Here is a 13,732-nt window from a genome sequence, read left to right on the forward strand (position 1 = left end):
GTGTGAAATTAACAGCTGTTTGTGTTTCTCTTACAGCTACACTGTACACATCCTGCATTTTGTTGGGTATATTTCTCAACAGCAGCGTACCAATATTCTTCGAGCTCTTTGTGGAAACGGTCTACCCCGTTCCAGAAGGAATTACCTGTGGAGTTGTCACCTTTCTGAGTAATGTGTTTATGGGAGTGCTCTTGTTTTTCCTCACATTTTACCACACAGGTAAGAAATCCTAACAGGAAAGAAATACAAGCTACTTTGATAATATAATTCTTCATGAATGCGTAGCCTTGTCAATAAGGGGAGGATTTGCACATACGATTTCTGTTAATAACCAAATGCACTAATCCCCTTTGTAGTAGTAAAGAGTAACTTTGTTCTACAGGCTTTCTAATTAAAAAGAAAAAAGCTTTCATGCAAGATATATGTAGTCATGTACCACTTAGAATTTATTGTAGCCAGAAACCATCAAGATACACAATCATCATATTTTTATAACTATTTAGAATTTTATAAATTTTAGAGAAATATAGATAAATATCTATCTTAAAATGTTTAATATTTTTACTCTAGAGTAGTATTTAGCTTCCTCAGAACTCATACTTGGAACTTGCTATTTAAGAGGAGGCTGAGGGGAGACCTCATCACTCTCTATAACCACCTAACAGGAGGTTGCAGAGAGAAGACTGTTGGTCTCTTCTCAGGTGACGAGTGATAGGCCTCAAGCTGCACCAGGGGAGGTTTAGGTTGGGTGTCAGGAAGAATTTCTTTTCAGAGGTTGTTTAGGTTGTTTAGGGGTTGGGACAGGCTGCTGAGGGAGGTGGTGGAGTTGCTGTTCGTGGAGATGTTTAAGAGATGCGTGGACATGGTGCTTAGGGTGGGATAGAAGTGGACTTGTAGTGCTGGGTGCATGGTTGGACTTCATTACCTTACAGGTCTTTTCCATCCTGCATGATTCTGTGCATGGTTCTGTGATTCCAAGCTGCAAAACAAGGAGCAGTCTTTCTTTAAAGGGGAAGTGGTCCTTATTAGCAGTTTTTGAAGATGTAGATTTTTGGTTTATATTTTGTTGTCATGATAAATGTCTGTTTCACGGCAGAAGATTTGAAAAACAGTGTTTTATTTTTTTGCTCTGGAAGCATTAAAAATTGAAAACTTCTATATCAAAGCATTTAGCACTTAAGATGGTTTGTTTTATAACCCAGAGGACACCGACAAATTTCAGAATGAATTGTGCTTGAAATTATGAAGGTTACAGTGTGGGGAAACTTTTCAAAGTGGTGTGTGCATCGTTCTGTCAAGGAACTGTAAGCAGGTTAACAATAACATTCTTAGTTATGTTCTGTGAACACAAAAGAGAGAGAATGGGTTTTTGTTTGTTGTTCTTTTTTTCAAGGTTCCATCAAAATGCATTGTTGTGGGAGAAAAACAACGACAAAAAACTGAATTTATCCAGACCAGCCTCTGGTGGTTTGATGTTTAGTCCTGACTTTTTAAATAATGTTTCTATGCTTAATATTAATTCATGTGAACTCCTTTCCCATATACTGTTATTTCCAACATTTCTGCCTGAGCTGAAAAGATTATATAGAATACTCCGAGGATATTTTCATCATTTTTCAGTCCAGTGTTCTGAACTGCTTAATAATTGAGGATTGGGATGCAATGCATCTTACTGTTTTTGTAGTCTTAACTTCCCTCTGACTAAACAATTATGGTAAAGTGAATTTATTCCCTAATACATAGGGTATTTGGGGCCATTTTTTTTCCTTGAGTAAAGCTTTCCCCAGCACGTATCAGTAAATACAGGTAAGAGTAAACCTGAAATTAGTATACTCATACACTTGGAATCTTTTCCCTATTTTTGCAAAGGAGGAGGAACATCTGTTTGTGCTCAGGATGATCCATTCTCAGTGATGAAGTAACAGAAATGATCAAAACTACAAATGTTATGTGGTCGCCAGAGGCGATCAATGCCAGTGGATGCTATTGCTCCTTTGATAAAAGAAAAATCCTTTAGAATTTAGATAACGATCTTAAATACTTGTCTTCCCTCTGATTAAAATACATCTTCTAATGGCATCTAAGAAGTTTGAGTAAATCAGAACTCAGTCAAGTTTATCTTGTTCCCTCGCTCTTGCTTTTTAAGCCAAACAATCTTTCAGTAGTTGTAATTCTATTTCTTTCTTCTCATACTTTGATATTGCAACGGCTGCAAAAGAACCAAGCCCTGGAAACTTTAGAGTGCGTTGAAGATTTTGGTCCAGCTGACTCTGTTAAGAAGGGGAAATGAAAACCTTTCAGAAACCTCAGCATATTTTCTATTGCTGTGTTTTGAAATGAAAAGCCTCAATCTCTGGATGTGGCTTCCTACAGGGAGTTCCAAATAAAAACCAAAACCAAATCACCCTTTAGCTTTGTGTGATCAATATGTTAGCATGAATCTCCAAATTCTGGGCCACAAAACATGTAAAGGGTTCAAAAGGAAAACGTAATCTTTTAGGATATATGGGTTAAACTATATTTAGTCCAATTAAGGATATCACTTCATATAGAAAATAGCAAAGTATTTGCACATGAACAATGTAGTCTTCTCCAAGCCTAGGAAAAAATTAACATTTTATTAACAAGATTACTGCCTAACCAAATCTGTAAGCTTTTAGGGAGAGGGTGTTGCCGAAGGCTGCTAGGTTTGGGGGTTGGTTTCTCAGGTTTTCTGACTCTTATCCTTTGCATTGTGTAGTTTTTTTTGTGAATTTGTGAATTTTGCTTTCTCTATTAGCGATATAAATTTTAGATTTCTGAAAGTAATGGTGCTGAGGTCTTAATTATGATTTATCCAGACCATGAGGGAGAATTTAGTTTATGTAAAATAAATAAAACAATAATAATAAAAGAACAAAAAGAACATACATTTTTAAATGAAACAAAACAGTTTCCAGTAAAAGTGACGCTTCATTAAATTAACAGAATTGAAAGGAAAAAAAGGGTTGTGGTGCACTTGTTTTTGAATAAAACTGCTTAATTTGTAGTCAAATATCAGAATATAGGATTTCTTGAACGTGGAACATATGCTTTTAAAAGAAGTGCGTTTTGTCTAACAGCTAAAAAGAGTCTTCTGAGGAGTTGTTCACGCAACTAGTTTTAAATTGCATTGATTGCACTGCTCACAAGGTTTGTCAGAGGAATTAGTTTTCCCTCCTCAGACCATGTAGCAGGTTTGATTCAAAATCAAACCCTGCTGCTTCTTATGCTTTTAATTTGTTTTAGTTTTCAATCCATAGAAATCAAAGAACTAATGAGTAGAGTGTTCAGAAGTGGTTTATTCTCCATTAGCAAGGATAGATTTTTCCCCCCCCCATTCTCCATTGACAGGTTGAATAAGAAGCATTAACGTTAGCTGGAGGCATTGGTTTTATATATATATAGAAGTAGTTTGTGGAGGAGTCTCATGGACCATGTTAACCATCTATTGATTGCAGAGTTGGCAAGTTTTTGTTGAGAAGACAGCAACTTCCTTCAAACCCACCAGCCGTGTTTCTGGCTTGAAGTATTACAAGTTTAGGTAGCTTTAAACACGGAGCATGTTGGATAACTCTGAGATCGAGTCTGTCTTCTGCTTTACAGAGTTTTCCTGGTTCAACTGGTGCCTCCCGGGATCGTGTCTGCTCGGCCTGCTCCTCATCCTGTGCTTCCGAGAATCCTACGACAGACTCTACCTCGACGTCGTTGTCTCTGTCTGATAGTGCAGGACTGCTGACTGGTTGGAAGAGACTGAAAGTTGATTTTGCAGTCTGCACATCTTCCTGGATTTGCACAGCTGACCAGAGGAAAAACAAAGAAATTACAAGACTTAATTATGGCTTTATTAGAGAGGGTGAGGGACATGTTGTTTCTTATGTTCAAGATCCCCTTGATTTGCATTAATTACAGGCAGATAAACATGGAACTTGAGTGATGATAAAGATGCCTGAAATGCACAAAGAGAATATATCTGATGTACAGGTACCAGTGTCAGAACTGGAGTTCTCTATTTAAAAGGCTGTTCATGTAGCAGTGAGATGTATGAGTCTGTGTGTGCATGTGTGTGTGCCAACTCAAAGTTGTACACACCGGGGTACCAGTCACCTTCAAGTCTTCTATCAGAATAGGTATAGTGAATAATCTCTACAAAAGGAAAGAAAAAAAAAACATTTTTATAAATCTCTTTTAAATTGCTAGTCACTTCTATAACAAATGTCCATTAAACAGTTAAGCTAAAATAATTTGGTGCTGTACACTACATTTACGTTCGAATAAAGTGATTTCTGATATAAGACACTGGTACCAGGGTTTTTAGCCATACTAAAATCCCAGTCAATCCTTGCGATGTTGTTAGAGGTGTTTGTTTATCACCCTAGAGCACATGGATGCAGAACGGTAGCCGTAGGTGCCACTGAAACGTAGCTGCAACTGCAACCAGCAGTTGCCTCTGAAATACTGCCACAGCTCTGTATGTCCTCAATGCATAGCATCTGTGGTATCTCAGAAGTTTACTGTAGAGTCACTCTTGGTATTTGTTGCTCTCCTAAAAGCTACTGCTGTCTCACCTTTCCATCCCCCGTCTTCAATACTGCCTTTTGTTTTCTAATTACTGTGAAAACCTGTGTTCATGCCGATAAATACTGTTGGTGTGGATGTTCAAGTCCTGGTCATTGTCTTCTGATACCCTAAGGTGTGCATGGTTTTTAGGATTAGTTTACAATTGAGGGTGCCTAAGCAATACTGTTTCTTAACCCTTTAAAAATCACTTTAACTCTTTTAAAAATCACAGTTTCCTAAAAAAAAAAATGTTTATAGTTTGATGGGGTGCCCTGATGGCGAAATGACAATGAGTTTGACAATGAAAAACAACTCATGAGTTTTGGCATAATACGGGAAATATGCCAGCTCTTTTTATCAGTAGTAATTTGTGGTCATTCTGGCCCTTACTTGAACATAAATATTGAAGACACTTTGAATAGTTTTTTAACTCAATTTTAAACCTGCTAATAATTTCCTAATTATCTGCTTAGATTTCAGTTCAGCATCATTTACAGTATTCCCCATGTGTGTGTTCTATGCTTTGTGTTGTGTGTGTGTGTGTGCGTGCGTATTTATATCTATGTATACACAAATAAAGCTTATATATATCTAATATATATATAAGTTATATGAGGGTATGTGTTTACATAGGTTTATTTTAAATAATTATGTCTCTGGATGGTGGTGGTATGCCACTGTTGTAACTAAACCAGTCACTGCCGTGAACAAAAATGCATACGTCGGCTGTCTGTGACATGGTTTATTTTTTTTCCTGGGGTGAATGATTTCCTACCGTAGCTATTTTATAATACGGAGCGCGTGCACATGTTAGAGGAGGTTGGTGTGCAGAGTTCTTCGTCGACATAAGTTTGAATCAAACGCCCTTTGCTCCTACGTGGGGCTCTCCTCTGCCACTCTTGAGTGATACAGACACTGTAAACTCACTCAAATAAAACCTGATCTGAGTGCTACCTTTCCGACATGTATCCATTCATTGTCTTCTCATTTTTCAGACAGAACATGCCACTAATACCTTCAGCTCAGGAGTGTATTTGTGCAGCAAAATAAAGCAGATGCCATGAAACAGCTTGCTTTTATGTTTTCAAATGTATTTACTGTAGTAAGTAGCAGAAGATTGACTTAGCTCATTGCCTATATCAGTGACTAAATGATCTTTTTTTCCCTCCTCAAAACATGTTCTTTGTAGACAATGGAGCTAACCTACATAGAGATAACTTAATCGATCTAACTATCACATTCAGAACCACCGGCATCATCCTTTCATCGTCTTTCAGATGGATGGTATTAGCTGTCCAACTCCTTTTTACTATGTTTTAGTGCCTGGAATAGTTTTAGTATCCAGTAGCTGTTGCTACCTATTGTTTTCTGAAAAACTAGGATTGCTTGCCAAGAATTTGATTGCACTTGCATTGTCATGGCAGAATTGCAAGCTCGGATGGCTCTTCAGAGCTCTACTTCTGCAATTTACTGGAGCTATATTAGGATTAAAATTGCACAGTTCAGGCACTGTCCCGAGTGACAGAGATTTCTAATCCTTTCACTGTCCAGACTATTTTAAGGTGGAGGAGCACCTGAGGCAGCGTTCAGACGATAACCTATTCTTCCTCTGTTTCAGAAAGCAGTGAACAATTCAAAATATTTGTCAGTGCTGCCAAATCTAGACGCTCTGTACCGTCAGGGGAGAAGACTGAACATCTTGTTTTAAGCCTTGTTGAATGTTTTCCTGATTTGCTGTGAATTGCTTGCTGCTCTCCTGAACTTTAGATGCTTTTGATAGAAGTTTCTGTGTCTGTCTTGGGCACTGTAATGTGTGGTCTTAATTACAGCCCTCAGCACCTCCACCTCTGCATTGAAACAGAAATGTTATCCAGGGCTGAGCAGTACAACAGGATGCTGCTGGAGGGAGACCCGTGCCATGACTGCAGGCACCAGTCTGCAGTCCAGCCTCAGCCAGAATTCCCAGCAAATCTGATGGAAATCTTCCTGAGTGAAAACCGAAGGATTTTTCCCAAATTACTTGAAGTTGCTGAGGACACTGCTGCGTTCCGGGCACACAATCTTTAGGTCTTTATTAGATTCCCAAGTCTGGCTTGGGACAGGATGCAGGGATTGCAAATGTACTTGCTGAGATCTCTTGTAACTTGTTCTCATTTGTGATCGTCAGCATCCTCCCTCTCTGGAGAAGCAGTACATTTCACGTCAGTAACCCAAATGAAGCTTTGGGAATATTTCTTGGATAAGGGTTATCAGATAGGTACATCCTTGTTGGGATCTGCCGTGGGTAAATGGTATCAATTAGTGATAGTTCTAGAGAGAACTTGTGAATGAGTAACAGCAGGATTCGTTTGGGTTTTTCTCTAAATGAGATGTTGTCTAGCACTGTCACAGAATAGCTGAAATTGGCTGCTGCTTCACCTCTGACTTGCAAACAGAGGAAGGTGCTCTGAGAAGTTATAATATTTATTTGTCTTCATGGCCCTTAAGTTCATGGCCCAGGAGAGCAATTTTTTCCTGCAGTGCAGAACCCCTTGATCTGCTGTGTTTTATACTGAAAATGCTAGGGAGGATGCACTGTAGTCGCTCCCCTCTCTTTAATAGACCTTCAGTTCAAGTAGTTATACACTGGGCTGCCTTTCAGATTTCTGCTTGGCTCACTAATAACTCCAAATTCATCTTCCAGTTCTGCTGGCTTTTCTTGCTAGCTCTGGAGCTGCGCTAGCCTTCATGCTGCTAATGAGGAAGCTCAGGTTTAGAAGTTGGCTCTACTTAAGGCACTATTTACTGTCTCTTCCCTGTTTTTACCCCTTAATTTCCTTTTGATTGCTTTGCTTTGCCGAGTGGCCTTCTGTTCCCCGTGTTGGTGGCAGTGCAGGTGCTGTGGCAAAAAGCTCCCAGATTCTCAAGTCGATTTTAGAGAGATGGGTCCTATCTATTTAATATATATATAAAAATAGTGATTTTCAGAAAATCATGCAGGCTGGAGGAAGGTACAAACCCGAAGGCTTTTACGTGTGTATGAGCAGTGTTGCAAAGCCGCTTCTCACGTGCCTGAAACTCACAGACTCGGCTCCTACACCTAGACAGCCCCAACTGATATGGACCATGCTTGCTATGGCTGCAGGTTCACAGCATTGCTGAGGTGTTCAAACCACCCGAGAGATCCGAAAAGCATATGAACAAGATGTCTTTCATCTTCAAGTGGCTTAAAAAATCCTGGGCAGCCTCTGTGTTTGCAGCTGTAGCTCTGGGGGGACAGGCTGACAGACTAGGAGTTTCTGGAGGGCATTTCAACACTGAGATCCTGTGGTGAGTTATCAAATCCATAGAAAACTTGAAGTTTCGTGGTGATGGAGATGTTAATTTATGGTCTATTCTACAGTAAACTTAGCAAGTGAATGCATAGCCTTGCACTAATATAATTAAACTGTCTTGATTGACATTTGTATATTGGCTGTTACTAGAAAGGGAAGTGCTGTTAAATGTGGGGGCTCACGGAAATATGAATGGGGATTATACAGTTTGCACAGAGAATTTAGCTGTCCTGTAATGCTCTGACAGCAGATTTTTAATCGTTAATCCTCATTTCTTATGTTAGGTCACTTTCAAATGTTAATTAGTGTCTGTGACAAAGGCATTCCAGGTGGGACTTTTTAGTTCCATTAGACTTATTTTTTTTCCCAAGATTACAATTATGGATTATGGTAATAATTTGGCAAGACAACTGCTACACGTGTATGTTGTGTTCGGTATTGATTTCATGTCTGGAGTCACTGCTCCCAGTGCTGCCGAAGCACCAGGCTGCGGGGGACATGGTGTAGGTGAGGGTGTGAGAAGGCGCCCTGCAAAAACGAGGAAGTTCCTCTTCCAGCATCTTCCTTGGGCTCCCAGGAAGGGATCACACCTCTGAGAGGCACACAGACACCTCCTGTGTTTGCAGGGGAGCTTTTGTACAATCACAAGCTTCATGCATTTCCCTGCAACTGTTACCACTGCCGTGTCCGTTGTAGGTGGCATTGGAGAATCTGCTTCCCAGCACCAAGGAGTCACTTTGGAGCATGGAGTTTCAGTAGAGCAGGCAGCAGGCGCAGTAAAACTCAGCTGATGTCGATCTGCTTATAATTCTTACAGTTTGTGTTTCGAGGCAGATGAAACCAATAAATAGAGGAGGAAATGCATTTCTATCCAAAGCTTGACAAGCAAAAGCAAACATTTGCACAGATGTGCTGGCTCCTGCCTTTTGTTTGTGATCACAACGTGTTTAGAGCAAACCCTACCCACCCAAAAAGCCTTGGGCACTGTGCTCCCTGTGGCTGGGAGTGCCTGGGCCGAGGGGAGGGGAGATCAGCGCAGAGCAGAAGGGGATTTGCTGCAGCCAGGGGCTGCTGAGGTGCTGTGGCCCTGGGTCTGTGCAAGAGGCATTTTCCTACAGCCCCCTCAGAGCTGTCAGGGTCTCTTTTCCAGGGGCCGCCTCCTCCCTCTGCAGAACATTTCTAATTCAGCTGCTCCAACTCCAGGTTCCTAGAGCTAAATCCCTTTTGAAAACTTCAGTTCCGCTTTTCGACTGCTTTCTGGCTCAGAGGTTGGGACAGGCCTCTCTCCCTCCCCTCCTGGGGGTGATCTGCTCGCGTGGTGCTTCTGGAAAGGCGAGGGCTTGGCCTCAGCTTCATTGCCAGTCCTGCTGCTGGGCTTCCATCGAGACGTTCATCCCCTTGGTGCCACCCCACTGCACTGAGCAGAGCAGGCAGGGAGCGTCGGGGTGCCTGGGGCCCCGCTGCCTTCTCCCAAACTGCTTCTGGGATTTGCCTCTGGGCACTAACAGAAGGTGAAGGAGGAGGCATCTGGGCTCTCCTGGGTGGCTTCAAAGCCTTCCTCATGAGCATGGTTCACTCATGGACTTCATGGACTCCCTCAAGGACGAGGTTCTGCATCTGCAGCACGGTTTGTGCTGGAGCAGGTACTGGCTTGGCGCACAGTTGCTGTTTGCTGAGGCGCAGCAGGCAGGGAGGGGGCCTGCGCTCTGCTACGAGAGCTTTTCCGTCCCCATGTCTCACACCGCTGCCTTCCCCTGGGATTTCTTCACTACGTGTAGCTGGACAGGCTCCTTACTCTCCCTCTGTATGGCTATGTGAAGAAAATACCAGGGGAAACCCTTCTTAGGGAGCGCTTTTCCCTTTAGGCCCAGGCCCTTTCTCTACCCTTGATCCATCCTCGCAGACAAGGCCCAGGCCCCGTGTTTTCCCTCAGAGGTGTCAGGCAGGCTGCCTCTCTCTGCAATATTTGTTTAATTAAGGTCTCGTTTGCATTGCCCGGTCTAACAGCGGGGTCACCACGAGCCCCCAGCGGCCGTGGGCATGGTCCCGCAGCCCAGGCCTGGGAGCACCGCGGGCAGCTCTCCCACAGCCAGGCCCGTCCGTTTTACCCCCCTTTGTACGCGTCCCACTTTTGTAACTTTTTAAATGATTTGATAGAGTTTTATTTTGAGGTAAATTCTACTTTTTGTATGCAATATTCTGAGGTGATGTATTTTTATTTTTAAGAAAATGGTGTTTAAACCACTGTATGCCTGTCAATGTAACACACCCTCTGTGTCATCTCTTTCTAAAACTGGAATCTCACCATGACTTGTGTGTTCCTGCTCGTAATGCTTGTTGCACATTAAAGAGGTTACTCAGCTGTGCTGCCACTAGTGCTCATTAATTAAAAAACAAACACAAAAACAACGAGGGAATCATTTATTCTGCTGTAACATTGCTGAAAAATACTGGAGATATTGCTGCACCCTGGAGAGTCCTGGCTAAAGGACTGAGCCTGCCCTCTGGGACAGCAGAGGGCAACAAAGGGAGGTGGAAGGGGGCAGGTGGGGTTCAAAGAGGAAAGGGTATTTCTTGATCCCAGCTTCATCCCTGTAGCCCTTCCGTGCAGCCTCTGCTTCCTCCCACCACCTTTCTCATTCCCCATCCAGTCACATCCACACTTCAGTCTCGGGATGGTGCAAGCTGGCTGGTTGTAATTGCTACCATTTTGGTCTGAGCTTTTGGAAAGGATGCCCTTCACAGTCCCCTTACTTGTGTTTATTCTTCATTTAATTGAAACAGGCCCAACCTGGGATCTCCTGATCCATGTTTATTTTCTAGGACCGGCCCTTCAATACCGTCCTGACCACTTACCACGGCAAGTTTAAAATAGCCTCACATCCTATTAGTGCCGGGAAGAAATCTGTCAGCTCTGGTATCGCGGACTATCTGGGCCCCACTATTCTTAGCAACAGCCTCTTTCCAGGCTATATATGGGAGCCTGCGGCTCTCTCACCATACAGCTCCTGCTCGTATTTATCTTTGCGGTGCTGCAGAAACCTCTGTGCTGGGGGAGAGCAGGGCCAGGGGTCCGGCTCAGATCCACGCCCTGGCTTTTTGTATTGCCAAGCCCTCTGTGCTCAGCTTTGCTCAAAGAGATTTATTTATTTTTTTGCCCAGTTTCTATTTTAGCTTTGTTATTGCAATCTGCCTCCCTGGTGCGTAAAGGATGTTTAGGCTCGCTGGCTGACTGCTTGCTGCCTTTGGGCTGGCCCAGCAGCTCAGGCTGGGCTCCGGCTGCTGCCTCCTGTGGAGGTCAGCCTTGGGAAAGGGCTGCGAGGGCCACCTTCACTGCCAGGAGCCAAACGAGCATGGGAGCGTGGCCTGAAAGCTGTGAGGCATGTACCAGAGCTGAGCCTGTCCATCCCTCCCTCCCTCCCTCCACCTGGCCGCAGACCGGCAGTGGCAATGAGCAGCAGGGGGGGATCCAAACCCCCCTCGGGGAAACATCGTCCTGGTCGGGCACTGGTGCAGCCAAAAAATGTTGTTCCTAAGACATGCGAAAACAGCAAACAGTAACGCGGCTGCTGCCAGAGCAATAAAAGCGCGTCAGCGTCGCGCCTGGTCTCTTGTATGGATCACTCGCTTATGACATTAAATTAAGTGCTGCAGAAATGGGGATAGCTCTCTCTGTGGCCACTGACGCTTCACATCACGGAAATATCAAATGTTTCTGGTGTCTGGCCGTTACCCTGCACTGGGGAGCGGAGCAGTCCCTTGCTGGCTCCGCTATGCCCACAGCAGCAAGGAGGTGCAGGGGTGGCAGAGGTGCCGAGGTCTGGCGCATCGATCCGTGCCCGCACGGTGCCGTTCCTGTGTGAGCCCTGCAGGAGACACCACGCTGTCCCTGAGGGGTGGAAAGCCAGGAGCACGTCTTGCTTCCAGCTAAGTGCTGGCTTAGAAGCTGTGGAGTTTGACCTTGAAAATCCTTCCATCTGTAGAAAACTTACCCTGAAGCATGACAGAGGCAGGGCACAGCTCCCCAGCCAGGAGATGCTGCTGCAGCCGGAGGAGCCTCCAGGTGTGCAGGGGACACCACAGCCGCTGCTGTCACCTCAAGGCCGCAGCGAGCTGCAGCTTTGGTGGTTTTTGGAGGCCTGAGGTATGGCAGTGGTGGATGGATGTGGCCTTCAAAACCTGGTTCTGCCCATTTCCGACAATTTAAGGAATTTATTGTCTGTCCTCCCCTCACAGGTGGGGGTGGCAGTGGTGGCGTTGGGATTTTTGCTTTCGGGAGCAGCTCTGGGCCGTGCTGGAAGCTGCCTCGCCCTTGACTACTCTGCAACTCAGCTTGCTGAGCAGAAAGAGCAGAGCCAAGCCCACGTGCGTGCAGCTTTATGAATGAACCAACCAAAACACATCGAAACGCATTTCAGCTGTTAGCAGAACAACATTTTTAATGACTCGCCGAAGCTTTTAGTAATTGAGCCACATGTTTGAGAGCACGCGGTCTGTCAGATACAAACTGGAGAGGAGAAAAACCCAGCTGAGACGCCCTGGGAGCCACTTCTGTTGCAGGAGGGAGTTTGGAGATCGGCAAAGCCAGGCGTGAAGCCTGGCAGTGGGCTGAGGCCCTGTGGGCAGAAGCTGGGGATGGCCAAAATGGCAGCAGGGGCTGCTGCGAGCTGAACCTTGGTGTGGCCAGGAACAGCCCCGCTGCAGGGCTCGGCGCAGGGTCGGTGGGGAACCTGCGGGATAACCCAGTGTCCCCCGGCCCCTACACACAGCCAGGAATTATAAAGGGAGAAAAGCGGTGCTGCTGGGCGGGGGGTGGTGAAGGTGAGAGAACAAAATGCACCCGGGCTGCGAGCGAAGCTGTTATGTTAATGAATCAAATTAGCACCTAGGAAAAAAATGTTGTGGTAGGCAGATTTTAAGGAAATTGGAAATGGGCTCCGACGTGACGCGTTGCTCTAATTGTGCGCAGAGGTGTCTTGCTGCAAAACAAACCCATTCCAAAGTGGTCTCTCCATGTTATTCTGCAAACTAACTGAAAAAAATCAATCTTATTCACAGCAAGTTTGTTTTTACTGATCCTGTGCCTCTCAATTACTTTTTAATGGCCTGCATTGAAAAGAAATTCCTGTGTGCACACTTGAGATCATGAAAACACCCAAATGATAGCTTATGATTTAGTAGGATTAAAGTATTATGTATGCAGGTGTAGCACGTTTCAGGTTATTAGTAATCCAATCTATTTTTTATGACATTATGGTGTAATTTTCTGTATAAAACTTCAATATAAGTCTCGAGCTGTATCGGAACATAAACTAAAATGTTCCTGACTCTGTCACTTCCCATGGTCTTTACTTTGATTAACAAGCGCAACAAGAGCCATAACGCTCCTCAGCGCGAGGCTGCCACCATCCTTCAATCACAGCGCGCCCCCTCCGCTGTTCACAGCTTTCACAGCGTGATGTGAGGACGAGGAGAGGCCGTGGTCCCGTGGCACCAGCCTGCACCCAGCCACCCGCAGCCCCTCGCCCACCGTGCTGTGTCCCCACAGCCCTCCTGCCCTTGGTCCGGCACAGTGTTGGGATTCGGCAACCTGCGTTGCAGAGAGATGCGGGTTCACCTTGCCAGGCACCTTGTGCAGCAATAGGAGCTTTGAGATGCACCAAAAGCTGGCTGTAGGGCTGCGGTAAGCCTCATCTTGGAGGGGAGCTGGCTTGGGTAACTGAATTTAGCATCACCCGTGACACAATTTGGTGGCTTCTTGGTCTTCAGTCGTGACAAACACAACCCGGACCTGCTCTGCCAGTGCCCCGCTGGGACAGAGGGGAAATAAGTCACAAGCC

At 44.6% G+C, this 13,732-nt stretch overlaps 1 protein-coding gene across 1 annotated transcript in view; it reads left to right on the forward strand.

Moving 5' to 3' along the window:
- The window catches only part of SLC49A4 (solute carrier family 49 member 4), a 59,142-nt gene extending 53,496 nt beyond the window's left edge, over positions 1 to 5,646 (forward strand). The window contains exons 8-9 of the mRNA XM_005017530.5: positions 37 to 219; positions 3,625 to 5,646. Coding sequence (XP_005017587.3) covers positions 37 to 219; positions 3,625 to 3,740 — 299 coding nt within the window. The 3' untranslated portion in view covers positions 3,741 to 5,646. The remainder of the gene's footprint in view (positions 1 to 36; positions 220 to 3,624) is intronic.
- The last annotated feature ends 8,086 nt before the right edge of the window (positions 5,647 to 13,732 follow it).

The sequence above is a fragment of the Anas platyrhynchos genome, chromosome 7 (genome assembly GCF_047663525.1).
Source record: "Anas platyrhynchos isolate ZD024472 breed Pekin duck chromosome 7, IASCAAS_PekinDuck_T2T, whole genome shotgun sequence".
Classification (NCBI taxonomy): domain Eukaryota; kingdom Metazoa; phylum Chordata; class Aves; order Anseriformes; family Anatidae; genus Anas; species Anas platyrhynchos.